The sequence below is a fragment of the Elaeis guineensis genome, chromosome 3 (assembly GCF_000442705.2).
Source record: "Elaeis guineensis isolate ETL-2024a chromosome 3, EG11, whole genome shotgun sequence".
In the NCBI taxonomy this organism is placed as follows: domain Eukaryota; kingdom Viridiplantae; phylum Streptophyta; class Magnoliopsida; order Arecales; family Arecaceae; genus Elaeis; species Elaeis guineensis.
In genome coordinates, this window is record NC_025995.2 from 68,190,922 (window position 1) to 68,208,356 (window position 17,435).

The window sequence follows — 17,435 nt, forward strand, 5'->3', positions numbered from 1 at the left end:
CATATGAGATATGAATGGGACGTAAGCCAGCACTTTCACACCTTAGAGTCTGGGGGTGCCCGGCCTATGTCAAACGATTAGTCACAGATAAACTTGGACCTAGGTCAGACAAATGCTCATTCATAGGGTATTCTAAAGAGATAAAAGGATATTTTTTCTACCATGCTGATGAACAAAAGGTGTTCGTCAGTCTTAAGGCAATCTTTTTAGAAAAGGAGTTCCTTGGTGAAGGAACCATTGCCTCTAAGGTTGAACTTGATGAAGTTCAACAGGTAGAAGGACCGACACCAATAGCTGAACCTGAGTCGGATATGATTAGATCAGATCCGAAGCCCAATGTACCTACACCATTAAGGCGATCCGGTAGAGTACCACGTCAGCCGGACAGATACTACGATTTCTTGGTCTGGGACGGTGATCCTATCGAACTTGATGAGAATAATGAGGATCTGATCACCTATATGGATGCAATGCAGAGATCTGATTTCGAAAAATGGCTTGAAGCCATGAAATTCGAAATGGAGTCCATGAAGGTCAACGATGTATGGACATTGGTTGACCCACCTGAAGGGGTTAAACCTATTGGATGTAAATGGGTCTTCAAAAGGAAGAGGGGCACAGACGGAAAGGTGGAGACCTATAAAGCCCGTCGGTTGCCAAGGGGTATGGTCAACGTTATGGTATTGACTATGATGAGACGTTTTCCCCTGTGGCAATGCTCAAATCCATTCGGATAATGCTTGCAATAGCTGCCCATCTGGATTATGAGATCTGGCAGATGGATGTAAAGACAGCTTTTCTGAATGGAGAGCTGATCGAAGAGGTGTATATGATACAACCTGAGGGGTTTACATCCACAGATGAGTCCAAGGTGTGCAAGCTTCAGAGATTCATTTATAGATTGAAGCAAGCTTTTCGAAGTTGGAATATGCATTTTGATAAGGTGATCAAAACGTATGGCTTCATTAAGAATGAAGAAGAGCCCTGCTTCTATAAATGGGCAAATGATCCAGTTGTGGTATTCTTTGTCTTGTACGTGGATGACATTCTCTTAATCGGGAATGACATCCCCGCACTACAGGAAATAAAAGTTTGGTTGTCATCACAGTTCTCCATGAAGGACTTGGGTGAAGCATCCTACATCCTAGGGATGAAGATCTATAGGGATAGATCTAAAAGGATGCTTGGGTTATCCCAGTCCATGTACATAGACACTGTGCTGAAGAGGTTCAGCATGGAGAATTCCAAGAAGGGCTATCTACCGATAGGCCAAAAAATTTCTCTCTCTAAGAAGGATTGTCTGACAACTCTTGAAGAGAGAGAGAGCGTATGAGTAGAGTCCCATATGCTTCAGCGTGGGATCTATCATGTACGCCATGACATGTACAAGACCAGATATGGCATACTCACTAGGAGTAGTGAGTAGATACCAATCTGATCTTGGAGAAAATCACTGAAAAGTGGTTAAAGCCATCCTTAAGTATTTGAGAAATACTAAGGATCAATGGTTGGTTTATGGCGAGTCAGATCTGAAACTTGTGGGGTTCACAGACTCCAGCTTCCAATCTGACCATGATGATAGTAGGAGCGTGTCGGGTTATATCTTTACTCTGAATGGTGGAGCCATCTGCTAGAAGAGTTCCAAGCAACATACTGTGGCAGACTCTGTTTGTGAAGCGGAGTACATCACAGTATCGGATGCCGTGAAGGAAGCTGTGTGACTGAGAAAATTCATCAACGAGCTCGGAGTAGCACCCTCCCTCGATGGTCCGATCCTGCTCTACTACGACAACACTGGTGCCATAGCTCAGGCGAAGGAACCCAAAGCACATCAGCGGACGAAGCACATCTTGCGCCGCTTTCACCTGGTCTGAGAGATCGTGGACCTTCAGAAGATCGACGAAAAGAAGAACCTGGCCGACCCCTTCACTAAAACCCTGACGATAAAGGAGTTCGACAACCACAAGTCGAAGATGGGTATTAGATACTGTGCCGAGTGGCTTTAGGACAAGTGGAAGTTGTTGGAAAATATGTCCTAAAAAGCCAATCGTCAAGCTATTGATAGTTGAGCAACCAAGTATTGTAATTGATTTGTTAATAAATAAAATATATTTGGCATTTTCATCATAAGCTTTCATCTTCTAATGAACTCTGTTGTTATGATGAAGTCCTTAGGACTATTTAGATTCGATAAAGAGAGGATTTATCGATTAGTCCTTAAAACTGTTCACGACCAAATGATAAGCTGTTAATAAGGATGACAGCTTCTATCGAGCATAGGTCGCTGTAGGCCATATGGGTTGGTTGTCCTCTTAACCAAGGAGTGTGGAGACACTGGTATGACATACAGGTGAGATGTAAGGGTACATCATCATTGAACGTGACCAACTCCAGAGCATTCTGCTGTCGAGAATGTCTTTGATGGGATATAGGTATAAGTGTCCCTTAGACCTGAGATCACCTCAGTGACTTGCAAGCAACTCACTGTGCTTTGGTACTGGAATAACTGAATTTCTAATTCAGGGATGGAAGGCTTCTGGACATAGTCAAGTACTTGCGAAGTCAGAGTGTGATCGAGATGGGATTGACCACTCCAAGAGTTGGAGAAGAATGAGTCGCTGTATTTTAATTTAGCAAAACCTTGGCCAGGATAATCCATCAGATGGATTTGATATTTTGAAATATAATATGGACAACCTGATCAGAGTTGACAGTTGAACTCTGGGGTGTCCTATGATCATTTTGGTCAAGGGGATGAATTATATGAAAACTATATCCGCATGGGTTCTAAGGATGTTGTTCTACACATTCGACCTATCCGGTCGTCGGGTACCATTGCTAGATGGTCACTTCGATTGGTATAAAAATTTATTTCTGTACTACCGACTTAAGTTTAGACCTACGAGGTCACACACATTAGAGTTCATGATCCGATCGGATGGTTGATCAACGATTGAGAATCGTTCTAGGGTTAAATGATCAATACGATTGATATTTAACCCAGTGCAAGTGTTGCAGGAGGATCGATTAGCAATTCTTTTGCTAATTGGCTTAATTTGATTAAGCCAATGGGCTGAGATTAAGTCTAATTAAATATGATTTAATTAGATTTAGTTTGGGCTTGATTGGATCAAGTCCAATTGGTTTATTGGATAAGCCAAGTGCAAGGAAAAACTAGTCCTAGTTCAACTAGGACTTGGGTCAATCTAATTTTTAATTTGATTAGAAAATTAAATCAGATTTAAATCTAATTTAATCTGATTAAATTAGGTTCTTAATTGGGTTAAGACCTATTTTAATTGGATTGATCTAATTTTGATTTGATTTGGTTTGAGAAACCAAATTAAAATAAGTCATAAGATAGAATCCTAGTAAGACTAGGATTCCACCTTGCACCACATAAGCCTTCCCCACGCCCTCTCTCTCATTCAACACCAATCTCCTCTTATTTTGTGCGACAAAAGATCTCTCCCAGGTCTCTCCTACGTTCACAAAAGGTCTCCTCTCTTTTTTCTTACATGGAAGGTGGTTTGAATCAAATCAAAAAGGAATAAGTTTGGATTTCGAATTCTATGAGATAGAGTTTTAGAAATTCAAAACTCTTTCAATTTTGCACCGAATTTATCTAATTTTTTTTTAAAAATTTTTATAACTTTTAGGATATATATTGTGTATCCTTTTCTGATGATTTATGTATGAAAATAAGGAGGAGGTGCTCAAGAGTTGGGCGCCCCTTAACTTGCCATGTTTGGATAAGCCTTAACTAGGTATTTGACCTAGACAAGGACTCTATCATATCTCTCTATATAAAATGATTTTCTTCATGAAATTTTCGAAGAAGATAGAGATTTGAGAGACCTTTGGGTCATCCAAAAATCAGAGAGAAAGACCTTTGGGTCTTAGAGATATAAAAGACACAAGTTAGAGTGTCTAGAGAGAGAAATGAGAAGAAGAAGAGGGTCTTCTTCTAGGGTTGTTTGTTTTCATATCTTTCCTCCCTCCATCTTGAGTTTCCTGAGAGTGTCTCAGATCTAAAACTCCTCTTTCTACTTTCCATCTTTGAAAGAGTCCAAATCAAGAAGAAGGAGGCACCTGATCAACCATCAAAGAAGGATCAGCACAGTACTAGCATACTGTGCTGATTTTCTGAAGCAGGACTTCTGATCGAGATTCGTGGGCTCGTGTGGACGACTCCTAGAGGTTGGATGCATGTGCGGCTTGCAACATCATCCTCAAGTCCAGATCAGTGAGGTTAGAATGTCTAACTTGCAAGGTAATAGATCTGATCTATTGTTTAATACATACATTAGATGTAGTATAGAAACATGTTGATATGATCAACATGTAGTTCATGCTATATTTATATATTTTAATTTTTGATTTAATGCTATGTAATAATCATGTAATAGGATCTTAGATCTAGGGATTCTCTGGTTTTAGAAAATAAATTTTGATTTATTTTAGTCTTTCGCTGTATGATCTTGAAAAAATTTCAAGATCTAATCCTGAAACCCTAGATCTGGTTCCTACAGTTAGAAACAGGAGGAGAACTTCATCCTAACATGAGCAAAGTTGAAGGCCCGATTATCTAGAGATCGGATGAGGAGAGAGGCCCTTGCAACAGCCCTTACGTGCCCCCACAGCCCTGTTAGGAATAGGAGGAGAACCTCATCCTAACATAAGTTGAAATTGACTGTCAGAAATAGGAGAAAAATCTCATCCTGACACAAACGAAGATCCGATAGATCAAGATCGGATGAGGAGGAAAGCCTCCTCAACGGCTCCTCTACACCCCTACAACCCTGTTAAGAGCAGAGGGAAAACCCTCATTTGAACACAAAAAAAAGGGGGGGGGAGATGAAAAGGGAAAGCGACGAACTACTCCAGTGATAAGTGAAAAACAAACTACATCAAAGACACAAGGGACCTCGTCTCAACGAGGAAGGAGACTCTTATAAAAAATCCTCAGTCGCTAGGAGGGAACTCAACACAGGCCGAGGAAAAATCGACTTCCTCAAGGTAACGAGAAGTTCGGGCCCCCAAGCTCGAGCACCGGAAGGGAGCACCAAACTCAAATGGCCTCGAAAAGACCTACGGTCATGAACAAAAAGGGCAAATCAACACGACGATGATCAGGAATCTTCAAACAATGTCGATATCGAACAAGACAAAAGACAAAAAAAGTTCGGTAAATGATGACTCAAAGCAAGAATAGATGAGAAATTACAAACAATGCCGACGTTGAATAAGACAGAAGACAAAAGAAGGTCGGTAAATGATAACTTAATACAAGAATGGACAAGGTAATAGAAAAATTTTTTTTATTTCTTTAGTGAAGTGTACATTACAAAGCCCTGAAGGCCCAAAAAAGAAAAATGACAAGAAAAGAAAAAGAATACATGGAAGGACGAAAGGTAAAAAAGAGCTTTAAGGAAGCTCAGCTTCTTCCGACTTCGAGCTCTCGGTTCCAGACATTATTAGGGACTACTTTAAGTTTTTGACTTCTTCTTCTAGTTCCATCTTTCTTAGCAGCATCTCTCGGTACATCTGGTAGAACCGCTGGCTTTCGCCCTCTGACTCCCGAAGCCTCTTCCTCAGGACCTCGAACTCCACCTCGATATCGTTGACTGTCTGCTGCTCGTGGGCTAGCTGAATCTTCAGCCGCTGTAGTTCAGCCTTGTCCTGCCTAAGGGCCACAGACAGTTCTTCCATGGTCCCCCTCAAGGAGCAGAGCTCGTCGGAGCCTTGTGCAGAGGCGGGCTGGACTCTCTCAGACAACTGCCTCTGAAAGTGGGCAACTTCGTCGGTCACCGTCTTGAGCTTCCTTCAGTAGTCCTCTACTTGTCCGCACCAGCCGACTCAGTAGGTGTTGTAGTTCGCCTCAGCGTCTTGCAGCCACTTTTGAAGGTCGGAGAATTTTTTTGACAAGTCTCGATCGCGTTCGGCCTGAGTTGCGAGCGAGGACGAGCTCCCCTCCAACTGGCCGATCTTCTCCCGTGCAACCGCCAGCTCAACTTCAAGAGAGCTAATCTTGGAAGTCTGAGTCCAAGATCGGTCGCTGGCGCATTTTCAGAGTTTCTCAAGCTTCGCCATAAAGTCGGCCTTCCTCCGGGTGTATTCCATGAAACCCTTTTTGTGGAGGTCCCGAAAGTGAGTAGCCTCTGCAGTGACTTCCAAATGGCTCTTCTTTAGCTGGCGAAGTTCGTCATCCAGCTTCTTGAATTTCTCCGTTAAGTGACGAACTTCCTTTCTGAGGTCCCAGATCATCGACTTCAGAGGAATCTCCTGTGGTAGGGGAAGAGCTTCGGCAGGATACTGTCGTTGGGAGACAAGAGCGCCACAACTCAAATTAGTGCCAGAAAACAAAAGAGAAGGAAAAGAATGTAGAAAAAAAAAGGAGCTCTCTATAAAGAAGAATCCGATTTCATTAACTAAATAATTTTTAAGTACAAGAAAACAAAGAAAAGTTGCCACAAAGAAAAAATATAAAATTAGAGGTTTCAGACCTCTGAGACAGAAGTGGAGGAGCTCAACGCCCCCGAAAGATCGGTAGCAGCAGCCACAGCGGTCGAAGAGGTCCCGACCGGAGGAGGACCGGCAGCGGCTTCGGAAGGTCTGGCTTCATTGTCGGATGTCTCATCCAGGAAGCCGAGGTCCAGTTCGAAAAACTTTCTGACCACCTTCTCTTGACAGAGCTCGAAACCCTTGATGAAGGCATCCTGGCCGAACTGGACCTGCAGATCCTCTATCTTGGAGGAGGTTTTGAACTCCTCCATTGCTCGGGCCCCTACCTCCGAGACTAGGGACGGGATCTGCGCCTTCAGCTCGGATACCTGTGCCTTCAGTTCAGAGACCTCAGCCTCTGCCTTCTTTCTTTCCTCCTCCAAGGCGGTTCTCAGACCAGACGAGGTTCTTCTATGGAGCTAAGGTCTTGGGGGGCTGGGATGGACGAACTCCTAGAACTGCTAGAGGAGGAAGTGCTAGAAGATATTTTGAATCGAACAAAAACCCTAAAAACTTCAAAAAAATTAAAAAAAATAAGAAACGGAAAGTTCGTAGAAAACTGAACAGATAGAATGTGACAGAAGAAAAACGAAAGAAGAACAGCAAGAGAAAAAACAAAGAGGGGAGTTCTGGAACTAATCTAGGCTGGTCCGAAGAATGCAGAGATGCAGAGATAGGGACGACTCGAAGAACACCTAAGGCCGAAAAAGATGCTGAGGAAGGACGGAGCTCTCAGGAAGAAGAAGAAGGGCACCAACAGGACTCTCAGGCTAAGTGAAATCCCTGGAGGAGGGGAGCGGGTTTAAATAGGCAACAGGACCCGACGCAGTAATGATTGCGGATCTCCTCTGGCCGACCTACACTCATCGCGTGTCCCACTCACCATAGCAGGCAGCTGAAAGTGGCTGACAGCTGACAGAGCCATTATTGCACCATACCTAAAGCAACGCTTCAGCAAAAATTCTGAAAAAATCTTCTCGGATCGCCTTGATTTGAAAAGGCTCCAGCACCAGTGCGCCAAACGATAAAATATCTGAAAGCAATCGAGTACGAAAATCGAGGGAGGCAACTTCGGCTATGAAAGTTTCTCTATACTTTCTTCATTCAGAATCCGAACTCAGAAGTAGGGGGACTGGTGTTGGGTATAAAATAACCCCAGCCGAAGTTTGTAAACGGCCGACTCTTCTAGGGCTTTTCCGACTTCCGACCTTTTGTGGTGTCTTTCTGAACTCCCTCGACCGTCCGAGCTTCCATATTACCATCCGGACTTCTTCGATAATGAGCTCCTCCATTCACGTACTGGGCTGCTCCAAATACTCTTTGGGCTTCAATATCAGTCGATTTTCTGCAGTGATCGACTATTCTCCGAATCTCTTCCAGACTTCTTCCAGCCACGATCGACTCTACTCCAAACTTCCTTCGGACTTCGTCAATGGCCGAACTTCCCCAACAGCAGGACTTCTACAGTAACCAGACTCCATCCAAGTTTTTACGACGGTCGATCGCCTTCTGGATTTCACCCGAGCTCCCATGAGAGCCGGACCTCTACCCCGAATTTCTATTGCAGGTGGGCTTCATCTGAACTCCTACCAGGGCCGAGCTCCATCCGAACTTCTACAGTGGATGGATCACAGACGAACTTCTACGACGAACATCATCCACCAACAGGATCTCTACTCCAAACCTCTACTACAAGCAGTCTACTCCGAACTTTTACTACAAGCGGTCTACTCCAGATCTCTACTGTAAGTGAATTCCATCTGAGCTTCTACTGTAAATGAATTCTTTCCGAACTCCTGTTACAGGCGGATTTTAGCCGAGCTTCTTCAATAAACGATCCCCATACGGACTTCAACAATGCTAACCGGACTTCCACGAGACCCTTCGGACTCCTTCAGCGGACGAACCTCCGCAACGCAATTCGAAGTCCACTGCCGGTCGACCCTCTGTCGGACTCCTCATGAAATCGAACTTCCCCAACAGAAAGTCTCTGTCCGAGCTTCTACAGCAGATGACTCCCACCTGCAGCATCAGCACTCTAGGCACCCGACAATAGTAGACCCGTCAGCAACCTCGAAAACATCCGAGCTTCTCCTGGATTGATGAGACAGAGAGCCATTCCGCTCCCTCAAACATCCCAGCCGAGCTCCAGCCGACAGATCCAAACTCTCTGGCAAGTCACGACAATGGCCACTACCCTACTCCACTCTCTGTAGCAGATTCCACGTGGCTCCACCACTCTCTGGCAAGTTGCGACAATGGACACCACTCCACTCTCCATAACAAACTCTACGTGGCCCTGAACGGCCCCTGACACCACTACTCTCCGTAACAAACTCCGCGTGGCCTTGAACGGCCCACTACCAGGCAGTTACAGACGTCGCTGTCAATCAGTTACACTCTCCGTCTATAAAAAGGGACCCCCAGATACGTTCTCTCTAAGCTCTAAATTCTATCTCGAAACTCTGCTAAAATTTCCATTCGAGCACTCCATTTCTATTAAAGCAGAGAACTGACTTGAGCATCGGAGGGTCTTGCCGGAACACCCCCAACTCCGGTTTAGACTTTCCTTGCAGGTCCTGACGGCGGTCGTGGTCATCTCAACTCTAGTTTCTCCGACGTCGGTGGAATTCTGCACCAACACAATTATTTCATAACAGATCTATCATCCACCATCTTATAATTATTAAATCTGCTACTAAGAAACTTCTTACCAGTTGCATCTTCTGACATATATCTTCCTTCATGTTTCTTCCATAATTTGTTTATAGTAGCCACATTCTGGTAGGTATCGAAGAGTGCATTTGACATCCCATTCAAAATATATCCTCTACATATGTAGTCATCATTATTTCATTTTTGTCGAGTATGGGCTTCTACCATAGTTTTATCATCGCTCTCTTCTAGTCTTGGTATGCGAGGATATAGACAACTTTGAAAGTCGTAAGGAGGAAGTGCATCTTCTTTTGCCATCTCAAAAAGTTTCTTCCTTCAAAATACTCTAATTTGAGAAAATCTGTAGCAATCTCTTGAATTGTTGTGAACGCCATTTGTTGTAGAACGATATAAAGTCTTAAAATTGTTGGAAACAAGAGAAAGAGAGAGGGAGAATTTAAAAATATAGATGGCTTCAAAGCATGTAGCACTACTAATTTTTTTAAGGCTTCATTCGCCCCACCAATCAGGTATGCAAGAGGAATATGTGATAAGCTTTTAGAATACAATGAAACTCAATATTTAATCACGTTTTGCACTAATGGGTCAAACCAATGAGCTCTCACCAATGTCTATAGAATCACATTGATCTAATAGGATGGAATTGTTTGTTTTTTGTTATTGGAGAAATTCGTATACATTAGGATAGTTGCATCAAGAATTTCATTAGAAGTATGCGTCTTTCTCCCTAGCAGATATGTTCCTTCTTAAAAAAAACAATAGGATACTTTTTTCATGAAGGAGTATGATAGAAATAATCAGAAAATTGATTTTTAAATTTTAGATCATTTATCTGAATTTTTAAAATTCAAAATCCGTCCAAAATGCGTTGACCAAAGATTTGAGATAGTAAAATAAAATGCTAAAATTTATATTATTTTGAAACTATCTAACTGAGAACAAAGTAGTCCCAGTCACAAAATCATAGCAGCAGCAAAAGGAGGTGGATGGCACCTTGTTTCCTTTGTGATTCCATTCTCACCAAGCATATCATCAAAGTGGGCAACACCCCTCCTTTGACAAATCAAACCGGCCGCCCGCTCTCATGCTAACATCCAAGCTCCAACAATTCTCTGTCTTCGGTTGGTGTCTATTTTTTTTTCCAAAGACGGTCGCAACAAAACACGGCCATTAGCCCGTACATCACGGGCTCCGCCCTCGTGACTCGACGATTTCTTTGTCCCCTCTCCTGAAATTATGGTAGTTGGTGAATCTACTAGTCCTCGGTTAGGTTTCCAATTTCTAAACATTTGTTTTTTGTTTTCCTGCCGCTGGTGTCTCTAGGATTGTGTTCTCGAAGGATAAAAAAGTTCTCTAATTTCTAGGATTGAAATCTTTGCAAACTAGCCAGTATAAAGACCCACCTTTAATCAGTGCGGGTGAAGAATTAGAGGTAGGTAGGAAAGGTAGCTTGTTTTGGCGAGATCTCTCGGTTGTTTGGCATTTTGCAGCTAGTTTAACCATGCAGTATACAGCTGACAAGGTGGATGAAGTATGTGGGTCAATAATATCTGCTTGTCCATTTGGGCTATATCGATCTTCTATCAGAATTAGAGGAAGAGTGCCAAGACCAACTCAAACAAATTAACTATTGGATATTACACCAAAGTTAATGAAGCATTAAAACAATAAATGAAGATATTATATGTTCAAGTTAGTCATAAATATTGTTTCACTTTGACGGGAAAACTGCGACTATTCGATCTTGATGGATGACTTTGCGATAAGAAAAAACTGGAAAGAGATCTTATCAGGCTCGGAGGATGCTTGCTTGGTAATTGTATATGTTATAGGAACCATGGCAAGACAGGAATAATGGATTCTTTCTCTGAAAAGGCATGTTCGCTTCACTCAGTTTCTCCATGGTGAATGAAAAGGAATGGCGGAAGTTTGCTTTATGCTGGGTTAATGAAGAGTCTTCTCATGTTTTTATGATGCTCTGCATTTTAGGTTTTATAGTGTCCGATACTATGTGTGTTAGCTTGCTATTTAATTTGGGATGATACAGTTTTCTTTGTTTTTTATCTAGCTTGGAGCACAACATAATTTTTGTAGAATGTTGATGAACAGGTTTGGAAGAGTTTCCAAATAGTGTTTCTAAGAATTCATGAGTGCATAATAGTTATCTTTTGGGGCATTACAGTACAGTTATAGAAATAGTATGGGAAGTGTCACTTGGTATTTCAATAAACCTTACAGTAAGATATTCCAAAATAGTAACAAGAAAAGAAATGAAATGAAACTACATCAAAGCATCTATTGCCTTTGCCTTGTAAGGGATCATCACCTTTTTGCCTCCGACATTATTAGGGTTAGTACCTAATTATTAGCTTTTATGTTTTCTTTGGCTTAGGTATTAATCTTTTGAAAACTCATTCCTTCCAAAAAAAAACATGCTTTTGTTAATTAGGTAGGAAACAAATGGGAATATTATTGGGAATAGTTATTTTGGTCAAACTTTTTGGTTTTTGATTTAACAATTTCAAAAAATAAATCCCACTTCTATTCTTGTCAACTTTTTACACGTGCAAGAATACCTTAGTCCTAGATCTTGAATAAGGATTATTTTGAGAGGATGAATAATTCAAAATTCAATTTTTCCTATTCTCAGACCAGACGAAGCCTTACTCTTCCTCTTCTCCAATAGTAGCAGCTTCTGGCGCTAATCCACAGTTTCTAAAGTTATTTGGATGACGTGGGTCAGTTCAGCATTATTCAAATACCTAAATCTAGAACAAACCACCTATTGGGGATGGTGGAAGCTAGATGGGTGATAACTGCATGGAAATTTCTACAATGGCGCCATCATACTTTGGAGGGCACCAATCCCACCTCCCTCCCCCAAGCCCAAACATCACAAGCACTGAAATTCTACATTTATACGCGGGTTTTATATTACATGAGATATGAGACTAACTAGCATTCTTGGTTTATGGTACTCTGCTTGTTTCAGTACACCTGGCACAAATTGGTATCTCTCAAATACTTATCATGTATGTGGAGTTATTGTTGATGCAAGGTGGACAAGTATGCTCGTATCTTACCTTATCATACTCCATGAGTCCTAAACTGACCTGAACTAAAAAATTAAACTGGACAATGGTTTGAAACTAAACTTAGATGTGGTAGAACCCCAACCTCTTTTGGGCTCATTCTAACTGAAGCTATTTAAGTGAGTTAGAGGGTCATCACTAGTGTTCGACATCATCCAATTCATTTATCTTGGTAGATTTAGCTGCGTTCCCCTCCAAACTTCATCCTCCCTGATTATAATCACAATACCAAACAGAGGCACTTTCTTTAGGGTTGGAGTGGGCTAGGTTTAGCATTTATTTTATGACCCATTGAATATTTCATGTCAAATTGCGTCTACATAGACCTAGCACAGTTGACAAAGTATCATGTATAGATTTGGTTCATAATTAAAAATCATTAACATGCATTCCACAAATATAAAAAATGACAACCTTTAGGCAATGCCAACAACCAAGCTATACAATATCTATTAACAAGTATACATCTGTCATTAACGACAGAAATATGCAATCAACTAGATGAAAGCACTTATTGATTCCATATTAGTTTCTTAAATTTGATGATCACGGGAGAAACTCTTATGGATTTTGGATAGAAATTCACAAGGTGACCCATAAATCCCTATTTCTTGCAGACCAGCCAAATGCAACCAAACCAAATGAGAAGATACATCTTAGCTTACGTTATTATATCTTTTTCTAAAAAAGAACAAAGATATCTCTCAAATTTTCAATTTAATTGCTGCAGATGGAACCACAAAGCTTCTCAACATAATTTTAGTTAAAAAAAAAAAAAACTCCGTTTTTCAACAAAAGACAACAGTTTGAAACGGAAAATGAATGTGTTGAAGTAAATAGTCAAATTGCCCCCACCTCACCTACTTGCCCGCCCATTTATTTCCCTCCAGCCCCCTCCTCTCTCCTCATCTCCCCCATTTCCTCTCCACGAACCAACACAAGAAGAGATGGGGAACAGTATAGGAGGCAAGAAGAGGACCGCTAAGGTGATGAAGATAGACGGTACTACGTTCCGTCTCAAGCCCCCGAGCCAGGCCGGGGACGTTCTCCGGGATCACCCAGGCTACACCATCCTCGAATCCGAGGAGGTCAAGCGGTTGGGCGTTCGGGCTCGGCCGCTTGAGCCCGAGACTCCCCTCAAACCGGGTAGGCTTTATTTCCTCGTAGAGCTTCCCCAGCGCCTGGACCTGCGCGTTCCTCGGCGCGCTTGGTCCGGGGCGCTCCAATTGAGCGCTAAGGAGCGGCTGGAGAGCCTCGTGCTCTCCCGCCGCTCCGTCTCTGACGTCACTGCCACCAAGCCGTCTTCGGTGGAGGCGGTGACCGACGGCGGCACGGTCCGCCTCCGCGTGAGGCTGCCAAAGGCTCAGGTGGCAAAGCTCATGGAGGAGAGCAAGGATTCCGCTGAGGCTGCGGGGAAGATCATGGAGCTCTGCATTGCCAAAGACAGCAAAACAGCGAAGGCGCCGGCCGTCGTGTCGCCGACTATGAAGACTGGGCGAAAGGAGGTATGGTCTTTTTTTTTTTTTTTTTTTTTTGGCGTTTGAATCATTCGGTTGCTGCTGTCCTGATGAGCTCGGTTTGAGTCACTGGGTTGGCTATACGAGTTGAGTCATGGTCATTTGGGCGAGTTTGAGCGCCCGTTGAGTAAAAACTGTGCATATTGGTAGGAAAAGTCTTTCCGTATTTTAAAAAACCGTGGAAGGATGGTACCTGGAAAGACATTGGGTTTGCTGGGTCGGTTAGTAGGTACATTGGGGCAAGTGCCTCACTTCTCCCATGTTTCCTCAAAAAAAAAAAAATAAAATAAAAAAAAAGTCATCTCCAATTCTTTTTGGTTGTATTATTTTTAAAGAATGACAGGAAAGGATACCAGGAATGCGTTTTTGTTTTTCTAATTAGTTGGATGCCTTCTTAGTAGAAGACATCTATGTCACAGAGGTAAATTTATAATAGGATATATTGAGTCGTGTCTGAATTTAAATCACAATTGCATGTGCTTCAGAATTGGATCCGTTATTCTTTACCATTGTTTAAACTGCACCAGACTAATAGATGGAATTACTATTTTCTGAAGTAACTGAAGATCTGAAGGACCTACCGACATGATCAAATAAACACCTTTTGGATTAGATAAGGGGATCAAAGTGATTTATTTCAGTTGCAGATGAGGCATGACCCAAATTTAGTACACAACTTTGATACATTTGGCATTAGGAAACCCCATTCAACAACAGAATGCCATTTTAGCCTTGGCCATCCGGATGATGCCTAATCTGCAGTTCATACATTAATTTACATGCATGACACATATGAGGCATACAATAACCATGTGGATATATTAGTGAATTTTCTGTGGTGAACAATAGCTAGGGTACAGATTGTATTAATCTAGTTAATTCATCTGAATTTGCCCAACAAAGTCAAGGTTTTGAAAAATTTAAGGAGATTAAAATAAACTCTTATCAAACCTGCAACCGCTTAAACAAAGAGAGACCAACTTGCAAGACAATTTAGTGTTTCTGATATGTTATTCATAAGGGCAGTTGTCTTTGGAGGCGTTCTGGTTCCTGGTTATGATATTCCTTGGACTTCCCGTCAATTGAGGGAGATGCACCAGGGATAACATGTTAGAGATGTCCAACTACGGAATTGAGATAGAGTGTGATAACAAATCATATTTGGGATACAACAGTTCTTTTGAAAGGTGAATTGTGGTGTTCTTGAAATTTTGGGATTATATAACATAAGGTTTTTCCTTCCCTTTTGCCAATGGCCCAATCTCTTATCCTGACTCCTCTCCTTGGTTGGATCCAAGGCTTCAATATTTATAAGCCCACCCATGTACATCATATCAGTTAGAGTAGCTGGCCATCCCAACGCCCCATTATTATATTATCTGTTCATTGCTTCAGAGATTGCTTGTAGAATTTTTACTTGTAGTTCATGATTTTTTCCTTTATTACTGAGATACACAGACAATATTTAATGTCATATAGAAATAATGCTATTGGGATGCCACACAACTGTTTTGATTAGATAGCCTTGATTTGACATGCTTAACCATTGATGCTTTGATTTATATGGAAATTTATTGAGGGCATATATCAAATTAATGTCCCATTCCTTTGACAAACCATCTGCTGATGAATCTTAGTCACATATACTTTCTCTGCCAACCAGCTTGATCTCATCTAAATGCCCTTATTTTAAGCTGGAGGATTCTGAAATTAATTTGATGTTAGTCATCCACGCATTAAGGATCCCTTCACGTGATCCTTGATATCCTCCGCCTTTCAAGGACTTGGAAGTCAATGTGTGTTAGTTGGTCAGTACTCCATTCGCTTTTGTTCTTTCTTCATCAACATCTCTTTGTTCTTCATGGCAAGTTGATCGAACTCCCATCAGATGTGGACATATTATAGTACCATTTATTGTACAGATAGTGAAAAGTCAGAACTTTTCCTAAATAGTCTTAGTCTTGTATTTGGGTCCAATTTCCACAATAATAATCTAGTATTCAATGTTTCTTTTGATAAGAAGCTTGTCAGAGGTTGAATTGTTTTAGCTGCAAGATTCAAATTAGAAACTTTGGACTCAATCAGATCAACCTCATGGTCTGGATCTACCATTCTCTCCTCAGATTGATGGTTGACTCTCATAGGTGATCTGAACACCTTATCATATTGATCTATAGAGCTGACTGGCTGTTATTGAAAACACTGCTGATGATGAAGTTTCAGGAATAAAAAAAATGCTGATAACAGAACGGACCATATAAAGTTCTTATAGGTTGTTTATTTATATTTCAGAAAAGGATTTTCTTGATTGTGATGCAATACTAGAATACCTATTCGTTCTACTGAAGCTTTCCTTATTCTTGTTTTCCTTTGACTTTTCAGAAGCGAACCAGGTTTGTGACCCTGCCGGATGAGATAATTGCCTAATTTTCCATCCAAGCGATTAAAATTTTACAGCATGTTGATGCTGGTCAAGATTGGAAGCCAAGACCAAGGTGCAGCTGAATCATAGAAATCATCCTCTTTTTTCCTCCAAGAATTGCGGGTTGAACATGAGAAGCTGCTCACGGCTTCCTATCCCCGAGCAATTCTATCTTTTCATTTGTTAGATGGTTCTTTACGACACTAAAATAGGTTTGTTGATAGGAAAGGAGCTTGGAAGGTGGAATCCCATGTGATAAGAGTCATGCTCTTGTTTCTACATGCTTGTTCAAGGGGTCTCGCTTTCCCTGCACTGTGCATAATATTGCCTCATCTCTTTCAATCTATATACTGTATACTCTCAAAGGTCTTGTGAAAGAAGCTAGCTTAATGGGTTCTTAATATCTGATGTTAGAGTTGAACATAATAAGAGACGGTAATTATAGCCAATTCATTGGATATCCCATCCAATCTGTTCCGTTTAAATATAGAATGGATCTTGGATAAAATATTCAAAGTAGATTAAGATCAGATAAAAATAACAATGCATCCTGCCCCGAATCTAAATTAATATAATCTTAATCGAAATCCATACTTTCAAAATTATAATTAGTTTAGAATATTTATATGATAAACTTCCTGGCCGACCAATCCTATTTGATCCCATCCCAACCAATCTTATCTATTTGGTTCAGCCCAATCCAACCCATACTATTTATTTTACCTGATTTAAACTGAGATAGGTATGAAGTATGGATATCCGATTTGTAGCTACAGAATGAGTGCAAATGTTTGTTGATTCAATCAGCGTTCGATCCGTTGCCATCCCCAAGCACATCACCTTTGTCAAGTGTAGCGCTATAAACTAAAGCTTAGATTCTTAAATATGCAATGCATTGAATGAGCGCCGGTGGTGATGGGCAACAGCTTCGCAACTGCTTTTATAATGCGTTGGCAGAGGGAACTGAAGGGAGGGTGACATCGAACTCCGCGCCTTAATTGATCTTCCAATAATGTGCTTCCAAGTTTCTGACTTCTGATTATGCCCGCACAAACTCCTGTCACGGTGGAACTTTTATTTAAAGGACCGAACGGAAATAAAGAAAAAGAACACGTGTCCTGGTGTTGGCCCAGAGTCAACTGGGTCATCCTCAATTGGATGCTTTAAGGGGGCTCGTCTCATGTGTGATGTATCACATGGGCCCTAAAAGGACATACCCTAACG

General features: G+C 41.5%; 1 protein-coding gene across 1 annotated transcript; it reads left to right on the forward strand.

Annotated features, from left to right (window-relative positions):
• Positions 1-13,154: 13,154 nt before the first annotated feature.
• LOC105036398 (uncharacterized protein At1g66480) lies at positions 13,155-16,490 on the forward strand. The gene is made up of 2 exons (XM_010912167.3): positions 13,155-13,777; positions 16,172-16,490. The coding sequence occupies exons 1-2, from the start codon at positions 13,220-13,222 to the stop codon at positions 16,214-16,216; spliced, it is 603 nt and encodes a 200-aa protein (XP_010910469.1). The 5' UTR covers positions 13,155-13,219; the 3' UTR covers positions 16,217-16,490.
• The last annotated feature ends 945 nt before the right edge of the window (positions 16,491-17,435 follow it).